This window comes from Chaetodon auriga, chromosome 22, assembly GCF_051107435.1.
Source record: "Chaetodon auriga isolate fChaAug3 chromosome 22, fChaAug3.hap1, whole genome shotgun sequence".
In the NCBI taxonomy this organism is placed as follows: domain Eukaryota; kingdom Metazoa; phylum Chordata; class Actinopteri; order Chaetodontiformes; family Chaetodontidae; genus Chaetodon; species Chaetodon auriga.
In genome coordinates this window covers 11177251-11193523 of record NC_135095.1, presented here as the reverse complement: position 1 = coordinate 11193523, position 16273 = coordinate 11177251, and the positions used below count along the sequence as shown (strand labels likewise).

The following is a 16273-nucleotide window of genomic DNA, read 5'->3' as shown; positions in this document are numbered from 1 at the left end:
AGCAGTGGTAATAAAGGGGGGCTTTTATTTGAGACTATTGACTAATGAAGTTTTTATTAGTCGTGTCACATCAGCAGCCATGATTCTGCATTGAAAAGCTGCCTCTATATAAATCTAAATAGATGTATTTGTGCATGTGTGTGTGTGTGTGTGTGTGTGTGTATGTGTGTGTGCATGTGCGTCTCACCGCAAAGAAACAAAGATCCACATTTAATTGTATAATGTGACCACAGAAGGTTTTTAAAAATTCGGCCAGTGAGTGAGCCGAGCTGAATGTCTCTCTTTGGAGTTGTTTCATAGTCCAGTTAGAGTCTGGTAGGCAGACATGGGAGGCTAATAAAGAGGCACAAACACACACACACACACACACACTCCGACACACAGACACGGCGCTGTATAAAATTATGTCTCCTCTGGGATTGTTTCATAGTACAGTAAGACACTGGAAAACACTGTGGACTCATTAAATGCACGCACTGCATATGTTGAGTACTGCAGGTTGTGTAATACAATAAAAACACGTTGGCACAGTCGCACTGTACACCTTAATAAAATCAGTAAATTCAAAGACTTTAAGTGCTGCGAAGACTTCCAGAGGTCAGTGTTTTGTTCATATTTCACATTGTTATTACTGGGGTAAATTCAGGAATATTTTTAGACACTTGTTTCTGTTAGTCATTAAATATGCCTCAGAAAGGAAAAGAAAGCACTGGTGTTGTTATTTCTCTCTAAATGTCTTTCTTATATCGCCACCATTCCTTCCATTCTGTCTGTTTCTCATTTGTCTTGTATGTGATCCACGGAGCTACGCTGCAGGTCTGGAAAGTGTGGACAGTCGTTTTTTTGGGGTTTTTTTTTTAAGCTCTCTGACAGAACGGTCTGGATGAGAAAGTGTGAGAGAACAGCTGCTGCACATGTGTTCAGAGTGTTTTTTAAGCTCTAAAGCCAGATTTTGAAAGACGTGTTCGCGTGTTGTCATGTGACACAACAGTCTTTGAGAGATAACTGCATTGTTGTGTCGCCCCTGTCAGCACATCATAACATAAAGCAACGGAGGTGCTGTGAAAGGCAGAGTGTGTAGGATCCCTGCAGCCTTTTACTCCATCATTTCCTCTCCTTCCTCCTCCTGCTCTGCTCTGGAGGGAAATGTTCAGGCATGTATTTCGTAATGGACTGTAACCTATTGGCAGCTCCTCACTGGAAAATACCGTAACTGGCACTATTTACAACGCTGATAACGTCCCTGTGTGAGCGTGTGTGCGTGCATGCATATATGTGTGTGAAGAATGAGCTGTTGAGAGCTGGAAGGTGGTTTAGCTCCTCTTGAGCACAGCATTGGAGATGGTGTGGAAAAACAAAAAATGACTCCTAGCTTGTGTGTGCGTGTGTGTGTGCTGTGTTTGCAGTAAATAAGGTAAGGCCTCAGAATGAGAAGTGACAGTTACTTTGATTTACTGTCAGCTTTCATTGTTGCAGCAATGCTGCTGGAGAAGAGCGTGCAACAAGATTTTTTTGTTGTTTTTTTTCCTCCACAAAAACCACCCACACCCACGTCTTTCATTTGTTTTCCAGGATGCTCAAGCAAATTAAGTTATTGAATAATGAATGTTGGAAATATATATGTCGAGTTTTTCAAGGTTTAAAATCTGCCTGTTTGTTTTTGTTCTGTTTTGACAGCTGAGGCTGGAACTGTGTTAAATCCGCGTGTCTGGGATCGGTACATTAAGCAACGAGACAGCGTCAGAGTCACTTTATGTGGTGCAGTAACTACAGTAAAATAATAAAAACAGAATGCAATCATTTGCAAACAAACTGTGTTTACCAACAACCGTTTTACATGCAGTTAAGTGCTCCTGAGCCCATGTCAGGGCAGTACACTACACAGAGTCAGCGTATGTGACTCTGCAGTCTGTCTAACTCAAATGCATGCAGAATATACATCAAAACCAAAGCTGAGATGACATCACATGGATGTTTGGAGTTCATGTACTTAAACGGTGAAGAAAGAATCAGGTTAACGAGCTGGGATGAAGTACAGATGCGGGGAAAACGTCCTGTTACTGCGCTGAATGAGTGCATGCGTGTGTGTGTGTGTGTGTGCGTGTGCTGAGTGATGATGAGCATGGAGCACACAGTGTGGACAGACGCTGCTGGGATTGAATGTATTTTACCAACACACACACTCACACACACTATCAGCCCTCTTAACATACTTCCTCTGCACTTAAATGCTGCTGTTCCCCAAGAAGAATGTGTGTGTCTTATCTGTGTGTAGGTGACTCTTGGGGGGTCTTGTCTTGTACCCCCAAAATGTGTGTATGTGTCTGTTTAGCTTCTCATTCCCACGCTCACACACGAAAGAAGGGAGTCAGAGCTGTAGCGTATGTGTGTGCAGCAGCTTCACTCCTGAATAATCGTGCAAACTAAATACCTGTAATTTAAAATGTATTTTAAAGCAGCAGCAAATGAAATATAGAAGAAATGTGCTCGAGGGGAAATCTGATTACTCACCATTTAATTCCAGAGTAATCAGACGAAGCACTAATTTATTACTAATTGCTACATCCCAGCCTCTGTCATCTCTCCATTTCCACGTCTGTTTTCATCTCCCATCACGCCATTTCATTTCATTTTGCCCAACTCTCATTTTCAGTCCCTGTTAGCTTGTTTGGTGTGGCATACGGTTAGTACAATGAGCTAAACTGCTCGCTGCAGACCGGGCTGCGAGGCTTTGCTCAGTGTTGAGACAGGGGCTGCAGTGTCTGAGATCAGTCCTGTATAGTTTCCTGTACATATTTACTGTCTACATTTTATTTTAGTATCCAAATTCTCCTAAATTTATCGAACATAATGCAATGTGTCTAAAGTCACACGTAAAGATAAAGAAACAGGTGTTTTAATTGGAATTAATGAGCTGAATGTCTCTATGTGCAGTCCGAGTTCATCCATACCGCATGCACTGCTCTCAGACCACCCCTCTATCTCTGATTAGCCTCTGTGTTTCTGTTCTGTGCAGCTCAGCATGCAGCACAACTGATGTCCCTGCAGAATCTCTTCTTCAGTGATCATGCTCAGTGTTGTTCGGCTGATTTCTGTTGTCGTATCTCGTCATTTATCATTCCTCCTCCTCCTTCTCCTTCAGATTCTCTCTCCTCTCCTGGATCTCAATCAGAATCGCAGCAAACTGAAGCTGTACATCAGTCACCTGACCTCTCTGTGTCAGGAGCGAGACCCAATCATATTGCAGGACTTCGCCCCACCCCCTGCCTATCACCGCTCTGACTCCGCCTCCTGGCATACGCAGCTGCACAGCATGACGCAGGAACAGGTGAGACGAGCAAAGTGAGGACATTTGTTGCTCCCCACGTACTGCTCTGTGTGTGTGTGTGTGTGTGTGTGTGTGTCTTATGAATATGTGAAAAAGTGAGGACATTTTGTCACTCCCAATTTGTCCATTCCTAAAATCAGCCACCGTGTGTGTTTCTATGTGCTTGTTTGTACATACGTGATGACATCTGTGAGTTTGTGTGACTGTTCTGACTGTGTGTGTGTGTGTGTGTGTGTGTGTTTCTAGAACTGTGCGGATGTGTGAGTAGGGCACACACTGGTCGGCCTGGCAGGTTTTTGGCGCTGTCTTTGACATTACTGAAAAGATTTACTCCAGCGGGTCACCTGACGACAAGCTCCTGGCTGCGGAACAAATGCTGTTTTCAGACGTTTTATTTTACAGGGAGTAAACTCTGCTTTGAGCTTTTGGCAGTGGGAGGAGGAGGAGGAGGAGGAGGGTTGGTTCATATGTGGAGCAAGGAGGGGAGATGAAGAGTATATTTATTTAACTGTCGAAAGAGTTGTCATCTGAGAGTGGGAGGAGAGCGGGGAGGGGGGGGAGCGAGGCTGAAGGAAGAAAAGGTGATGCTTCGGGAAAGTCGAGGAAGGGCTGGCGAACCTGCCCGCTTCGCCGCAGCTCCGTTGTCATGGTAACCCGTTGTGTTTGCAGATATTGAATATAAACAGTATATTATTAAATTTAAAACATTTTGTGGCTGTCCGTGGCTTCCTCTCCCCGTCTGCCTTTTACCCCATATTGAAAACATATCAGGCGACGCACGGCCGCTACATGTGGTATACATTGAAAAACGGTAACTCAAGACACGCACGCACACACGCACACGCACACACACGGGGATGTGACAGAATGTGTGGTTAGGGTACAGCAGGACCAGTTTCCTACAGTCCTCATGAAAGCCCTATTGTACGTCTTAATGCCGGGAAATGTCTCTGTTTAGCCAGAGTGCTTCAGATACGGCCCAGCGTGGTGCGGTGTCACTTTAAATAACCCCTGAATAAACTGGATCAACGTGTCATTTGATCACTGTGTACATTAAAGGCACAGAGAAATGATCCAAGTGACTTTCATGGACACGACATTACTGTACGCATTTTTCATCATCAGCCTGTTTTCACGCAGAAAAACTGCAGACGGTAGTCTGTGGTCCGGTGGCCGGGGGTGCTCATATTTTAAAGAAAAACGCACTCTGAATTCAAACGGATCATGTGGGCTGCTGTGAAAGCTTATCTAACAAGATTTAATGCTTTTAGACGACCGGCCCTCTACCCTGCAGTATTTTAGCCCAAACTTATATTTATAAAAACATTAGAACAATATTGGAAACATTAGAACCAAATTGTGCTCATGGAAAGCCAAATTTACAGCTGAGGGGAGCAGGTCTTAAAAGGCTGTTCAGGCTAATTTATCACAAATCACTTGCACTTTGCATGGATGCGAAACATTTTCAAGGCGTGCTGCAGTTTCTCTGAGTTGTTTAGTTGCCTTCTGCACATTTGATTCAGGCTGTCGAGGAAGATCGTCCATCACAGGAAAATGATGTGTTTGCCTTCTGTAGGTCGCATGGTGTCAGCAGTTACCTGAAAGCAACATAGTGTCTGCAGAAATGACTCATATATATGCTGCCAAACAACTTGTCTGACCACTCTGATGTGCAGTGTGTTACTAAGGTTAAAGGCTGGTTAGCTGACCACGGTGGTCACAGTGGACGTGGACTGTGCTCCCCTGTGTCGAGGTCACATGACAGCTGGACGTGTTTTGCATAACAGCTGTTTTAAGTGTGAAGTGTTACTGTTCTCCAGTAGTTGGTGCAAATTGATTTTGACAAGCCGTGGCTGCTTTACCGTGCCACATAATGTAACATAGCACCGCATATTACAGGATAACATAACAACACGTTGGCTGTGATTGATCCTGTCAGGTTTCCAGCCTCTGCACCCTGATGTTGTTACTGGATGGAGGTTAATAAAACCAGTGAATTCATGCAAGGCAGGAACATGTATGGAACAATCTAAAACACTCCTGTGTTATTTAGATATTTAGAAAATAACAAGAATGCATTTGATTGTAAGGAAATGGTTTAAAGCGCACAGAAACACTGGATGCTCCTTTAATTATAATGTTATTATAATATACAAGCAGTGCAGCTCAATGCACTTTACAACAAAGAAATCACGTTTCGCATAAAAAAAGACTGGAACATAAAAACGGGGACAGAAAATGAATGTTAAATAAGACTTCATAATAAGAACCACTTGTTAACAGTGAAAATTTAATAAAAATAAGGATGAAAATAAAAATAATGCATAAAAAAAGATGGGAAATAAAACCACTGAATGAATAAAGTAAAACTAGACGACGTAGACCGCTTAAAATCTAGTAAAATCCGACAACTTCATTTAGAGATCAAAACTAATTTCAGTCATTGTCTGAAGAAAGGCGTTCATGCTGTTTTTAGCATGTGTGAAATTACTCAGAAACCAAAAAGAGGTATTTTAGAGAAAGCTCGTTGAATCGTTTGGCTGGAGTCGGGCAGAAAAAAAGCAGTTAATTACAACACTGGCTGAGCAAGGACACTTCTTTTATTCTGAGGTTTGGGTTTTTGTGTGAAAACTCGCATTCTTTTCTCCTCTTCATCGCATTCTCTTCCATTTCTGCCGCCCCCTCTCATCTTCTTTCTGTCTTCAGGCGTGTGATTTTTCTTTCCCCTGAGGAAGACCATTCCTCTCTGCTTTGTTTTTCCTCTTAAGTGCCTCCATCACCGCTACCTTTTACTCTCGCCCGCTCCGTGTCAGTGTAGGTGTGAGAGCCAGCGAGTTCTTCAAATCTGAGCTGTTTTTTTCCTCTGTTTTCGGTGACATGTTTCCCTTAACAACATCACAGTTTGAATCTTTTTGCCTCTCCTTCGCTCTCTGTCCAAACCCACCCATACCCAGGCAGTGCCACTTGGCGCCACGCGTCTGCTTTAGACCCTGACCCTGCCTACACACAATCGCAGACACACACTGCCTGTCTTTCATTCAGGCCCGTGTTTCTCGTTTTCCTTCATCGTGTGTCACCGTCACCCTGGCTGACCCCCTTAACGCACACACACACACACACAGACTCCCTCCAGACGGCCATGCTCCAGGGTGCCAGCCTCTCTTCTCTGTCTTGTGGTGAGTGTGTGTGTGTTTTACAAGCCTCTCCCTGGCTCTGTTAAAATGCCTGGCACTCTGTAAAGCCATTAGGATCATACTAAAATAGCATGTAAAACACACATGGTCGGACGCACAAACACACACACACGGAGACCTATAGATCCCACTCCCACACATGGATTAACATGAAGGCCCAGCCATCACCAGAGGCTCGCGCACCAGCTCAGACGTTTTGCTAACAGTGTCTGCACGGCTCGCACGTTAGAGGAAAGGGTGGTGGGTGAGAACAAGTCCGTCTTCAGGGTTTATCGGTTATCTGTACTGGGCACCTCCCAGTACTGATAACTGGTTGCATTAAGAGCAGGAGGCCCTCAAGGAGCCTCAGCAGTAAATTCAGTCTTCAGAGTGAAATCCCTTCGCTCTGTGCTGATAAGCTGATTACACCCCTGTAGATAGGCTGGACGGTACTGGAAATCCTGAAGTATTCAAAAAATAAAAGGTCGACCAAGATTTGTATATATATATATATATATACTTCATTTTTAGAGATGCAGTGTAAGTAAGTACAGCAAAAGTAAGAGTGGTTTTATCATTTTGACAGTTGAATTTCTGAGTTTTCCAGTTTGAAGCTGGAGTTTTTCTCCACATGTTTCGGGTTTTTTCCCGACCGCAGATGTAACGGAACAAAAGATTTGCTTCACAATGCCGAACAATGCACAACACAAACAGAAACACCCAGTCGATGCAGCAAAAATAGAAGATACGATCACAGCACAACAACCACAGCGCCGCGTCAGTCAGCAGGTTTTGAGCACAATGCTTGTTGAATTGTTTTAATCCAAGTGAATCAGAAGCCTTTTATTGAGCAAGACAGTTTTTAGTGGTGTGGCTCCTGGGATGGCAGCGTCGGTCAGTCCACCACTTCAGTCCAGACTGAAATATCTTGGATCGCCATGTTTTTGATACAAACATCACATGATTTTGGCCTCTGGTCCGCAGAGACTGAACTTTAATGACTTTGGTGATTGCACGACTTTCCCTCTTACTGCAGAGGATGACTTGTCACTCATGAGCCTCACCTGTGCTTTGTGTTTCATGCTAATTAGCAAATGTTAGCATGCTTTTATGCTAAACGTCATGCCTGCTGAACATCGACATGTTAGCGTTGCGCTGTGTGTTTGTGCTTGCACAGCATTGCTTCAGCCTTTATGCATAATTTGGAGTTGTTGCAGCATGTTAACTTATTGATCGGTCCCAGACGTGTTGGCAGCATTGATGTTGGTTTGGCCAACTTAGGAGCAGTCTAATACACCCGAAAAACAGCAGGACAAGCCATGCACATTGCTAAAATAGCGGTGATCGCGTCCTTTTGTAGACTCTGGTAAAGAGTCTGAGAAATATTATCAACAGTTCTTCTATTAAAGTTGTAGTGGTCTGTACATGTATGTCTTCGACCAAAACCAAAGCACCATCAGGCACAGTGGGCAGCCATTTTTGAAAGGTAAGCTTTCAAATGATAGAGCTGCTGAAGTGATGTTTTTTGGTCGTCTGCATTTGTTTCCATGTGTCTCTTTAACCTCAGCTGAACTACAAAAAGTAACGCTGATTCCAACAGTGAGGTTTTACTAAAAGAGCTGTTTTCTGCGCCATAGTCATAATAATAACCTTTATGGCTCAATGACGTCTCTAATGAGCACTGAAGAGAACTGGCATCGTGTTCTGCACACACACACACACACACACACACACACACACACACACACAGGAAGTCTCTCTCTCTCCCTCTCTCTGGTTTGAAGTGTGAAACTATAAGAATTGGCTGTTTGTGTGTGTGTGTGCACATGTGTGTGTCTGTCTATCTGTACATGTTTGATCATGTGGAGAAGGAGTTTTACACGCCGTGTGTTTGCATGCAGGGACGAGCATGCATGTGTGTGACTGCGGGTGTGTTTGAGTCCATGCGTGCGTTCATTTGCCTGTGCTTGCTATTGTAAAAAAAGCTGTATGAAGTGTTATTGGCTGAGTTGGACATTGTATCGCTGCTCTTATGAATCCAGTATGAATTGTCAGCCCATGACCCTCTATCTGCTAAAACTAAAACCGGCTCCCAGTGAGTGACTGCAAGCGTTTCTGAGCCAACTCAAACTGGAGAAACCTCAGTGAAAACTCAGTCCACATATTTACAACTCTACAAGTCATTGTAATGAAGGAAAATACCGCACAATTACAGACTTCAAATGTCATTGTTGTTTCAGTGTAATCTCCAAATAGAGGGTTTCTCAGCGAGGAAGAGGGGAATGCGTACTTTCTCTTTGGCTTACCGTACATGCGTTTTCAAAGTTATACAACAGGTTTCCAGGGCCTGGCGGCTGTTCAGTCGACTGTAGTGAATCAAATGACTTTATAACAAACTTCCAATATGAGAAAACAGCACCAGTGTGCCGCTGCAGCTGTGGTGACTTTAAGCTCCGCTCTGTGAATCCATGCTGATACCAAAACACTATAAAACTGATTGGACGTAATAAAGATCTAAGAGCCATCATTTAATTTTTATGAAGAAGAGAAAACCAGAGCAGGCTGCCATTAGACGCCATTATGTGGATGTCCTGGCAGTGAGACTGACTGTACAATAGTCTTTCTTATATGTGGTCTAAGTTGGATCATTCTTGTTATTTACATTGACAAATTAACTAAATATTGACATGATAACGAAGATATCTTTGCACAAAAAAACTACAAACATGTCTGAAAAGCCTTCTTGCAGTTTCAAATGCACGTAATCATTGTTGTTTCAGCCCTGCAGCCTGATGCCCCGTGGCAATGCGATGCCCTCTTCGCAGACTGCCAGGCTACAAAGGAGCTGTGCGTGTGTGACAACCCGTCATGGCTTCAGGGTCACTGATAGGGTGCATTTTGATTGACAGGAGATACAAAAATAGGAAGGGGCGGAGCTGGAACTTCTACATCTCAGCTGATAATGTAGAGGGCGACTACAGTGTTGCAGTCGCACTGACAGTCTGGATGTGTGTACATGGACCTTAAACAGACACTTGGACTTGAATCAGACTCTAAAAACATGGCTGGAGTTGGACTTGACTGCTTTGAGACTTGACTCTCTTGAGAACTCGTGCCCGAAAGACTAAACTTTAAAAAAACACAGTGCGCCTCATGCTATGACTCGGTAAAATCCTCTAACAATAGAAAATAAGTTCAGCAGCATTGTGCGTGGCCGCATCGCTTCAATATTTAATGATTAGGCCTCTGCGCTGAAAGGACTCTGCTGGATAAGAAGCTCTGCTAATAGAGCTTTGCAAGGATAATGTTTGAATCATTTCCGTCAGCTTTAACTTGCAATTTACTGAGGAAGACGATAGAAATGTGCTTCAGAAGATCTTCAGAAAAAGCTCGACATATTGCAAAAGAAAAGCATTTCTGTCCCTGTGCGGGTAGAATGGTGAGAGCGGGGGAAGAGGGGTCGGAGGAGGTGGAGTGGAGGTGGTTGGGGGTTGTGTGGAGCGGAGACTCAGACCCATCCATTTGTGCTGCGCTGTGGTCTGGGGTCTCTCTAGGCTTTCATTAGGCAGCTCTGCTTCCTGTTCCAAGGATGATTGTTTTCTCTCTAAATACGACGCAGAGGTCCTCAACGGCCATTAGACACACACGCACACGCCGCAAACACACACTCAGAAACACAGACAAAAGGAGAGACAGTCAGACGCACCCACACACACACACACACACACACACACACACGGTCGACCCTTAGTGCCCATTTCACACACACACACACACACACACACACATGCAGGCCTTTGCTGGTCATTACAGACTAACCGCTGGGTTTTTATGCAGATTTATTGAATCCAGACTTAATGGCTTTACCAGTCAACCTTTTTTTTTTTCTTTTTTTTCTAACATGCATTTGTCTTTCTCCTCCTTGATCTTTTCCCTCTTTCTCTGGTTATCTCTCCCCCTCCTCTTCATTCTCTCCTCTTTCTCTATTCTTTCAAATCTCTCTGACCGAGCTCCCTCTCCATCTCTCCTCCGCCGTTGTCGCTCGCTCTTGATCAATCTGCTTCCCCTCTTCCAGCTCCCACTTCAATCTCTGCCTTTCTTCGCCATCGTCCATCTTTCTGTCTCTCCGTCCTCTGTTGTCTGTAATTGGAAGACAAGCGGGCGACGGCGGCGGCAGGTGAAGGCCAGAGACTAAAATTAACACGGAGGGAAAAGCGCTCAGAAACGCGCTCTCCACTCTCACACGTCTCTATCTGAAGCCATTAAATCTTAGCGCACAATGGCTGCCATTGTCCGGCTTCGCATGTTTCTCCGGCGTTATTGCCGCAGACGTTTCCTTTGACGAGTTCAAGTTCCTTTTACTGCCACATGGCCATGCTGGAGGGATTTACATCAGGACAGCCATAAAATCATTGTGACTTTTACAAACACCAAACAGACTTCAATGGATCGATTCATCTGAGGCTCTTAAAAAGCGTTGAAGCTCCACTGGCTGTTAGAATAATGACAAGAATAATAATAATAAACCTTGTTTGCAGAGCACCCTTCATACAGGAACTGCAGCAAGAAATCACATGCACATGTAAATGAGTGCTTCACATAGAAAAGACATAGACTGGACATAAAAACAGGGATGAAGAATTAATCTAAAATGTGTTTTTAAAAAGCCAAATATTCAAATTTGCACATAAAGTCTGTTTTTTGTATGTTTTTTTTTAGGTTAGGGTGAGAGTTGAGGCTTTGTCAAGCAGACAGCATGAGCAGCAGGGGAATACTGTTCGGTGGAGTTCAAAGAAAATGGGAAGGAAGATGAGGGTGTTTCATAGTTGGTCATCTTGTTAATTTTTTATTTGTTGTTTTAACATTTAATTTTGCTGCTCTATTTGAAGATGTATTTGAATCATCATATTGGAGACCACGACTCCCTGAGCTGATTACCATTAATTAATTATGGGTTGTATGATTGCTTTATTATGCAAAAAACAATTTCCTTCACCAGTCTGCCTTCAGTCAAAGTTAAAGATGAGATTAAAACATTATATACAGTAAACAGGTGGCGTATACTGTATGTGGCAAATCTTAAATTTGGGGTTAATATTTAGGGATATTTCCATTTTCCCTGATTTTTTTCACATTAAATAGGAAAATCTGTCTTGGTTTGAACATTTTGCGTGAACCTGTTTTCCCCTCCCAGGTTTGCTCGTTGGCCACAGACTTTGCAGCTTGTTTCAGATTAAGATAAACGACTCTCACACACGCCAGCTTACACCTGGACTCCTTGTATCTCGTTGTATTTTGAGATAAATTGCTCAGCTCTGGGGCCGCGTTTTGGACCCTCCCGGCATGCATCTTGGTTTATTTTAAGCTAAAATTTCCTGCTTCCTTTTGTCACCCCTGCAGATTGTATTTTATTTATTTTTCACAGCATCTTTGCCGTTCTTATAAATAAACCAAAGCCTAAACATTTCTCATGCAGGCCTTAACGCTGAGAATTAGTTCCAGCTAAATTACTTCCATCTTTTCAGATTGTCCCTCAGGGAGGTTACACCTATACACACTCAGTGCTGGAGTCTGTTTCTGCTGTTTATTTCTGCAGCCATTAGTGCTGTGAGTCCAGCCCTGTGTAGTTACTCCTGGAGGGCCACTTTAAGCTTTAAGTCTTTCTTTTTTTTTTAAAGCCCTGCTCTCTCTCAAGGTGTTCCCCTATAGTTGCCAGTGACAAGTCCTCTATCTGCAGCTTAGCTTTCATTAGTAGGTGCTAAAGTGAATGTTGAATTTAACTAATAGACTTTAATAAAATGCTGGGTGGGGAGTCGTACGCCGAGGCTCACGAGCAAGGCACAGCTCCCAGATCTGAATGCATGTTTAATCCTCCGTCCCCTCCTAATTAAGTGCTCCCAGAGGCCGAGCCTGTAAATATGAATATGTTCCTATAGTCAATTTGTCTGATTAAAATAACCTGTTATAATAAAACCAAGTGATGCTGCCCGCAACACACGCTCCCCTTGTATTTTTCCTTGGCTGTTAATGCTAAAGGAGTGCAGTGTTTTTAGTCCTCCGAGGAGCAGTTTTAGCTTCGAGTCCTCAAGCTCTATTCCCACTGCAGCTCGTTAGCTGAGCTGCCTGGACTACGACACTACCGGACTATGACAGACGCACACATTCGCACACACTCGGTCACACTGCTCAGGCACTTTTGGGCTTGGCGCAGTGCAGGCAGCCAACTTACAAAGCAGTGTGCATGCAGGGTAAGCCCGTAAGAACCCTAATGGTTTAAATAGAGACAGACAGAGAGACAGGGATTATAATAGTCAATATAGGCCTATTATACTTTATCCCCTTTGCTCTTACTCATAATGGTGTTTCTATACTGCTGCTCAGGGCTGCTGTTGAGGAGTCTGGAGCCTTTTTAAACCTCCTGATCGAATCTTTACTCCTGCAACTATTGCTGAGGAATATTAAGGTCAAGCATTGCCCTCCAGATTTCTGTGTCCTCTGCCTCCTCCGTGCCTTCCTGCTGGTTTTCTTTAAATGTGTCATAAAAGTCTTCGGAAACAGTCGACCTTTTCTTACCTTTCGCGTTTCCTGCATAGCTGGCAGTGCTGCTCTGTGGCTTTTTTCTTTGAGCTGTGACATGCTGAGGTTCAGGCTATTATTGGAAAAGAGTTTGGAATATTTAAAAGCTAATGAAGACCTTTTTTTTTAATTGTCATCCAAATGTTTTACTCAGCAAAGATGGATGAAATTTGTAGTTGACAGGCCTTAATGCATGTTGGTGCTAATTATGCAAAAACCTAAAAAGATCCTCCTTGCTTCTCTTCCTATTTTTCACTAAATTCAGGTAAAAATCTTTGCATTCATGTAATTCAAGTGCATCACTAAAACTTTACATTTTTGACCTGACTTGCTGTAGCTGCTTTTGGCTCTGAAAATTTCATGAAAGTTTCATGAATGGCAAACTAACCTTTCTTGTGTCTAAGTAAAACATAATCAGAATGAGTTTTGCTCTCTAGACAGCTGTAGGAGTAACTGACATTGGTGCGGCTCTTGGTACAGTTGTTTGTGGAAGTGAGTCAGTGGGGCTCGCTCTGAGCAGCCCTGATCTATAGAAACATGGACCTCATGATTTCCCCTGAAGCAGTCAGACCAAGGTGAAGTTAACAGATTTCTGATAAAACCCCGACCTCTGACCTCTGGATCATGTGTAAATGAAAAACTTGCGAGATGTGTGTCTGCACCAGACGGTTGACCGGCACGAGGACGGACTCGTACGCCGCAGGAAGGTCGTATCATTGTTCTCTGTCCGTTTGTCGTTCGCTGCTCTCTCTCTGTTAATCTCTCCGTCTCTATCTGTCTCTGCTGAGTTATGGTTTCTTTAGCAAACATTAGCATTCCTCTGCAAAGAGGTTCAAGCCCTGCGATGTGTGTCAAGGGGGTCAGTGTACACACACACACACACACACACACACACACACACACGTATCTTACCCTCATCCTCATTCTCAGGCTGATAATCTGTGTGTGCATGTACATGTTTGCGCACATTTGTAGGCTTCCACTGTGTTCATTTGTGTGTGTGTGTGTGTGTGTGTGTGTGTGTGTGTGTGTCTCTCCAGGCCCCCGATAAGGCAGATAATGATCCATCACGATAATGGAACTTTAATGGCTGCAGTAAAAATCATCTTCAACAAACCCCCTCTCTGTCACACACACGCACATGCACACACACACACACACACACACACACACACGTCTCACCCCTTACTGTACCTCTGTCTATCTCCCTGCTTCCCACAATCCTCTCTGTCACTCACTAAATCATAACTTGAGCTTGCAACACACACATTAGCCTCATGCTGCGCACTCACACACACCTGTCATGTCAAACAACCAAACCACTGTATCTCACACACACACTCACACACATGCATTCACCACACGACACCTACACTAATGCATCTCCTTAACACACACACACACACACAAAACTATTACAGTCCAACACACTTAGAGAAGTCATGAATCTGGCAGCGCTAACTCTCTGCCCACTTACATTATTTCATGTGCGTTTCTCTCTGACCGCACGCTGTGATTCATGGGAGTTTAGAACCGCGCCATCCAGCCAAATACCTCATAACTGGAAACTGTATCATGCAGCATTGTTTATATTTAATTCCTTCAAGCCATAAATGAGCTATACAGCCGATGTAGCAACAGAGGAGGTTTATTGGGGACTTTTTTCTCGGCGAATGATTAAATTATGATTACTTTTTGAGGAAAACTGGGTCTCGTTCTTCTAGTTTTGGCCGTCATTCATATCAGCTACGAGCGCGGTTCTCTCACCGTGTTAATTGTCGTGGTTTAAGGATGTGGCAGCTTTGCAATAAAGTCCGTTGGCGCGAGCAGTCAGCCACGTTTTAAACATGTCGTCAGTGTAACCAGCCACTGACTGCACCATGACGGTGCACGCGCGCAGTTTCCAGGTGGTCTCGCCTTCGATTTCACTGCAAAACAAGTGGTTTAGATGAGCGGTTCTCAACGTGGGGTCGAGACCTTTCTGATGGGACGCGAGATGAATAATGGGGTAACGAATGTATAGTAAAACAGAAGCCATTATCTCCTGTTAAAACGTTAAATGCCGATTGTGCTGTGACTTGATATCATGACAGCATCTCTCAGATTTTGTACATTCCTTCATGGCTGTATTAGCGCCGCATTGACCCATTTAATCCTGATTTTTAAAGTGTCTCTCTCTGGTCTAGGTCAAGGCTGCGTTAGTCAGAGAGCGGCAGACAGCAGACACGACCTCACAGCCTTATCTTTACGGCCGTGTTTTTCTAGAGGATTGCACCTAAAATGCAGAGCCGTTAAGCTGAATTACCTGCAAACACACATAAAGTGACATGTAGGAGGTAGTCAATAAAATCAAGGTGCAGACAGTGGTGATAGATAGAGCTTTGGTAGAACAAACACACACTTTAACAGGGAAGGGTGGTGAAGCCTCGCTGCCACCCTCACACAGCTTCATCCTCTCCTTCACCCCTCACCCTCCCCTGACAAGCTGCTAGTTGATGGTGAATATCTGTACCTTGATAAGAAGTGTATTATTTTGTGTGCATATATATCGAGCATTGCACTTCCAGAGAGTTTGGGCACTTTTAAGGTGGATTGGCTCCCTTGTGTGAGCCAAGCTCCCAAACACATCCTACATTTCCCAACATGCAACGTGATAACGACTTTCGTTAGACCCTGCGTGCCAGGTCCACGTCCACGTCCACACACGGACGATAGAGCAAAGTGTGAAAACTGACCCAAACTCAGTGTAAATTCAGAGAACTATAACAGAAATGGTTCCATACTCTTCATTAAATAACACTATATAATACATGGATAAGGGACTGTATTTATATGTGATTTATTGGGCAGATTTCGTTAATCATTAACAGTGTTATTACTGACTGCAGTTTTACACATAAATAAAGCTACTGTAATATAAAAAGCCACTGAGGTTTGCTGGCTACGAGATGAGAGCGGAGGGAAGAGGTTAAGACTTAACGAGGGAATATTTTGCCAATATCTGACCCAGGCCTCACACACACACACACACACACACACACACACACACACACCGACATAAACGTAGGCTTGTGTTACACGACTGTTTGAGCGGCGCTCTTATTGATACAGATGTATTGGTCATTAAGTCAGTTAGGTTTGACGTCTCAGCGCCGCTGCAGCCAAAGAAAATAACATCAGCGCTCTCTCACAGAAA

General features: G+C 43.8%; 1 protein-coding gene across 8 annotated transcripts in view; it reads left to right on the top strand.

Moving 5' to 3' along the window:
- LOC143314759 (ELKS/Rab6-interacting/CAST family member 1-like) overlaps positions 1-16273 on the top strand; it is a 112078-nt gene that overhangs the window by 92942 nt on the left and 2863 nt on the right. For all 8 annotated transcript variants that reach the window (XR_013075826.1, XR_013075825.1, XR_013075824.1 and 5 more), the window contains one exon: positions 3143-3328. Coding sequence is in view for 4 of the 8 variants with exons in the window: in XM_076721887.1 (XP_076578002.1) it covers positions 3143-3328 (186 nt within the window). In the remaining 4 variants the exon portion in view is untranslated. The remainder of the gene's footprint in view (positions 1-3142; positions 3329-16273) is intronic.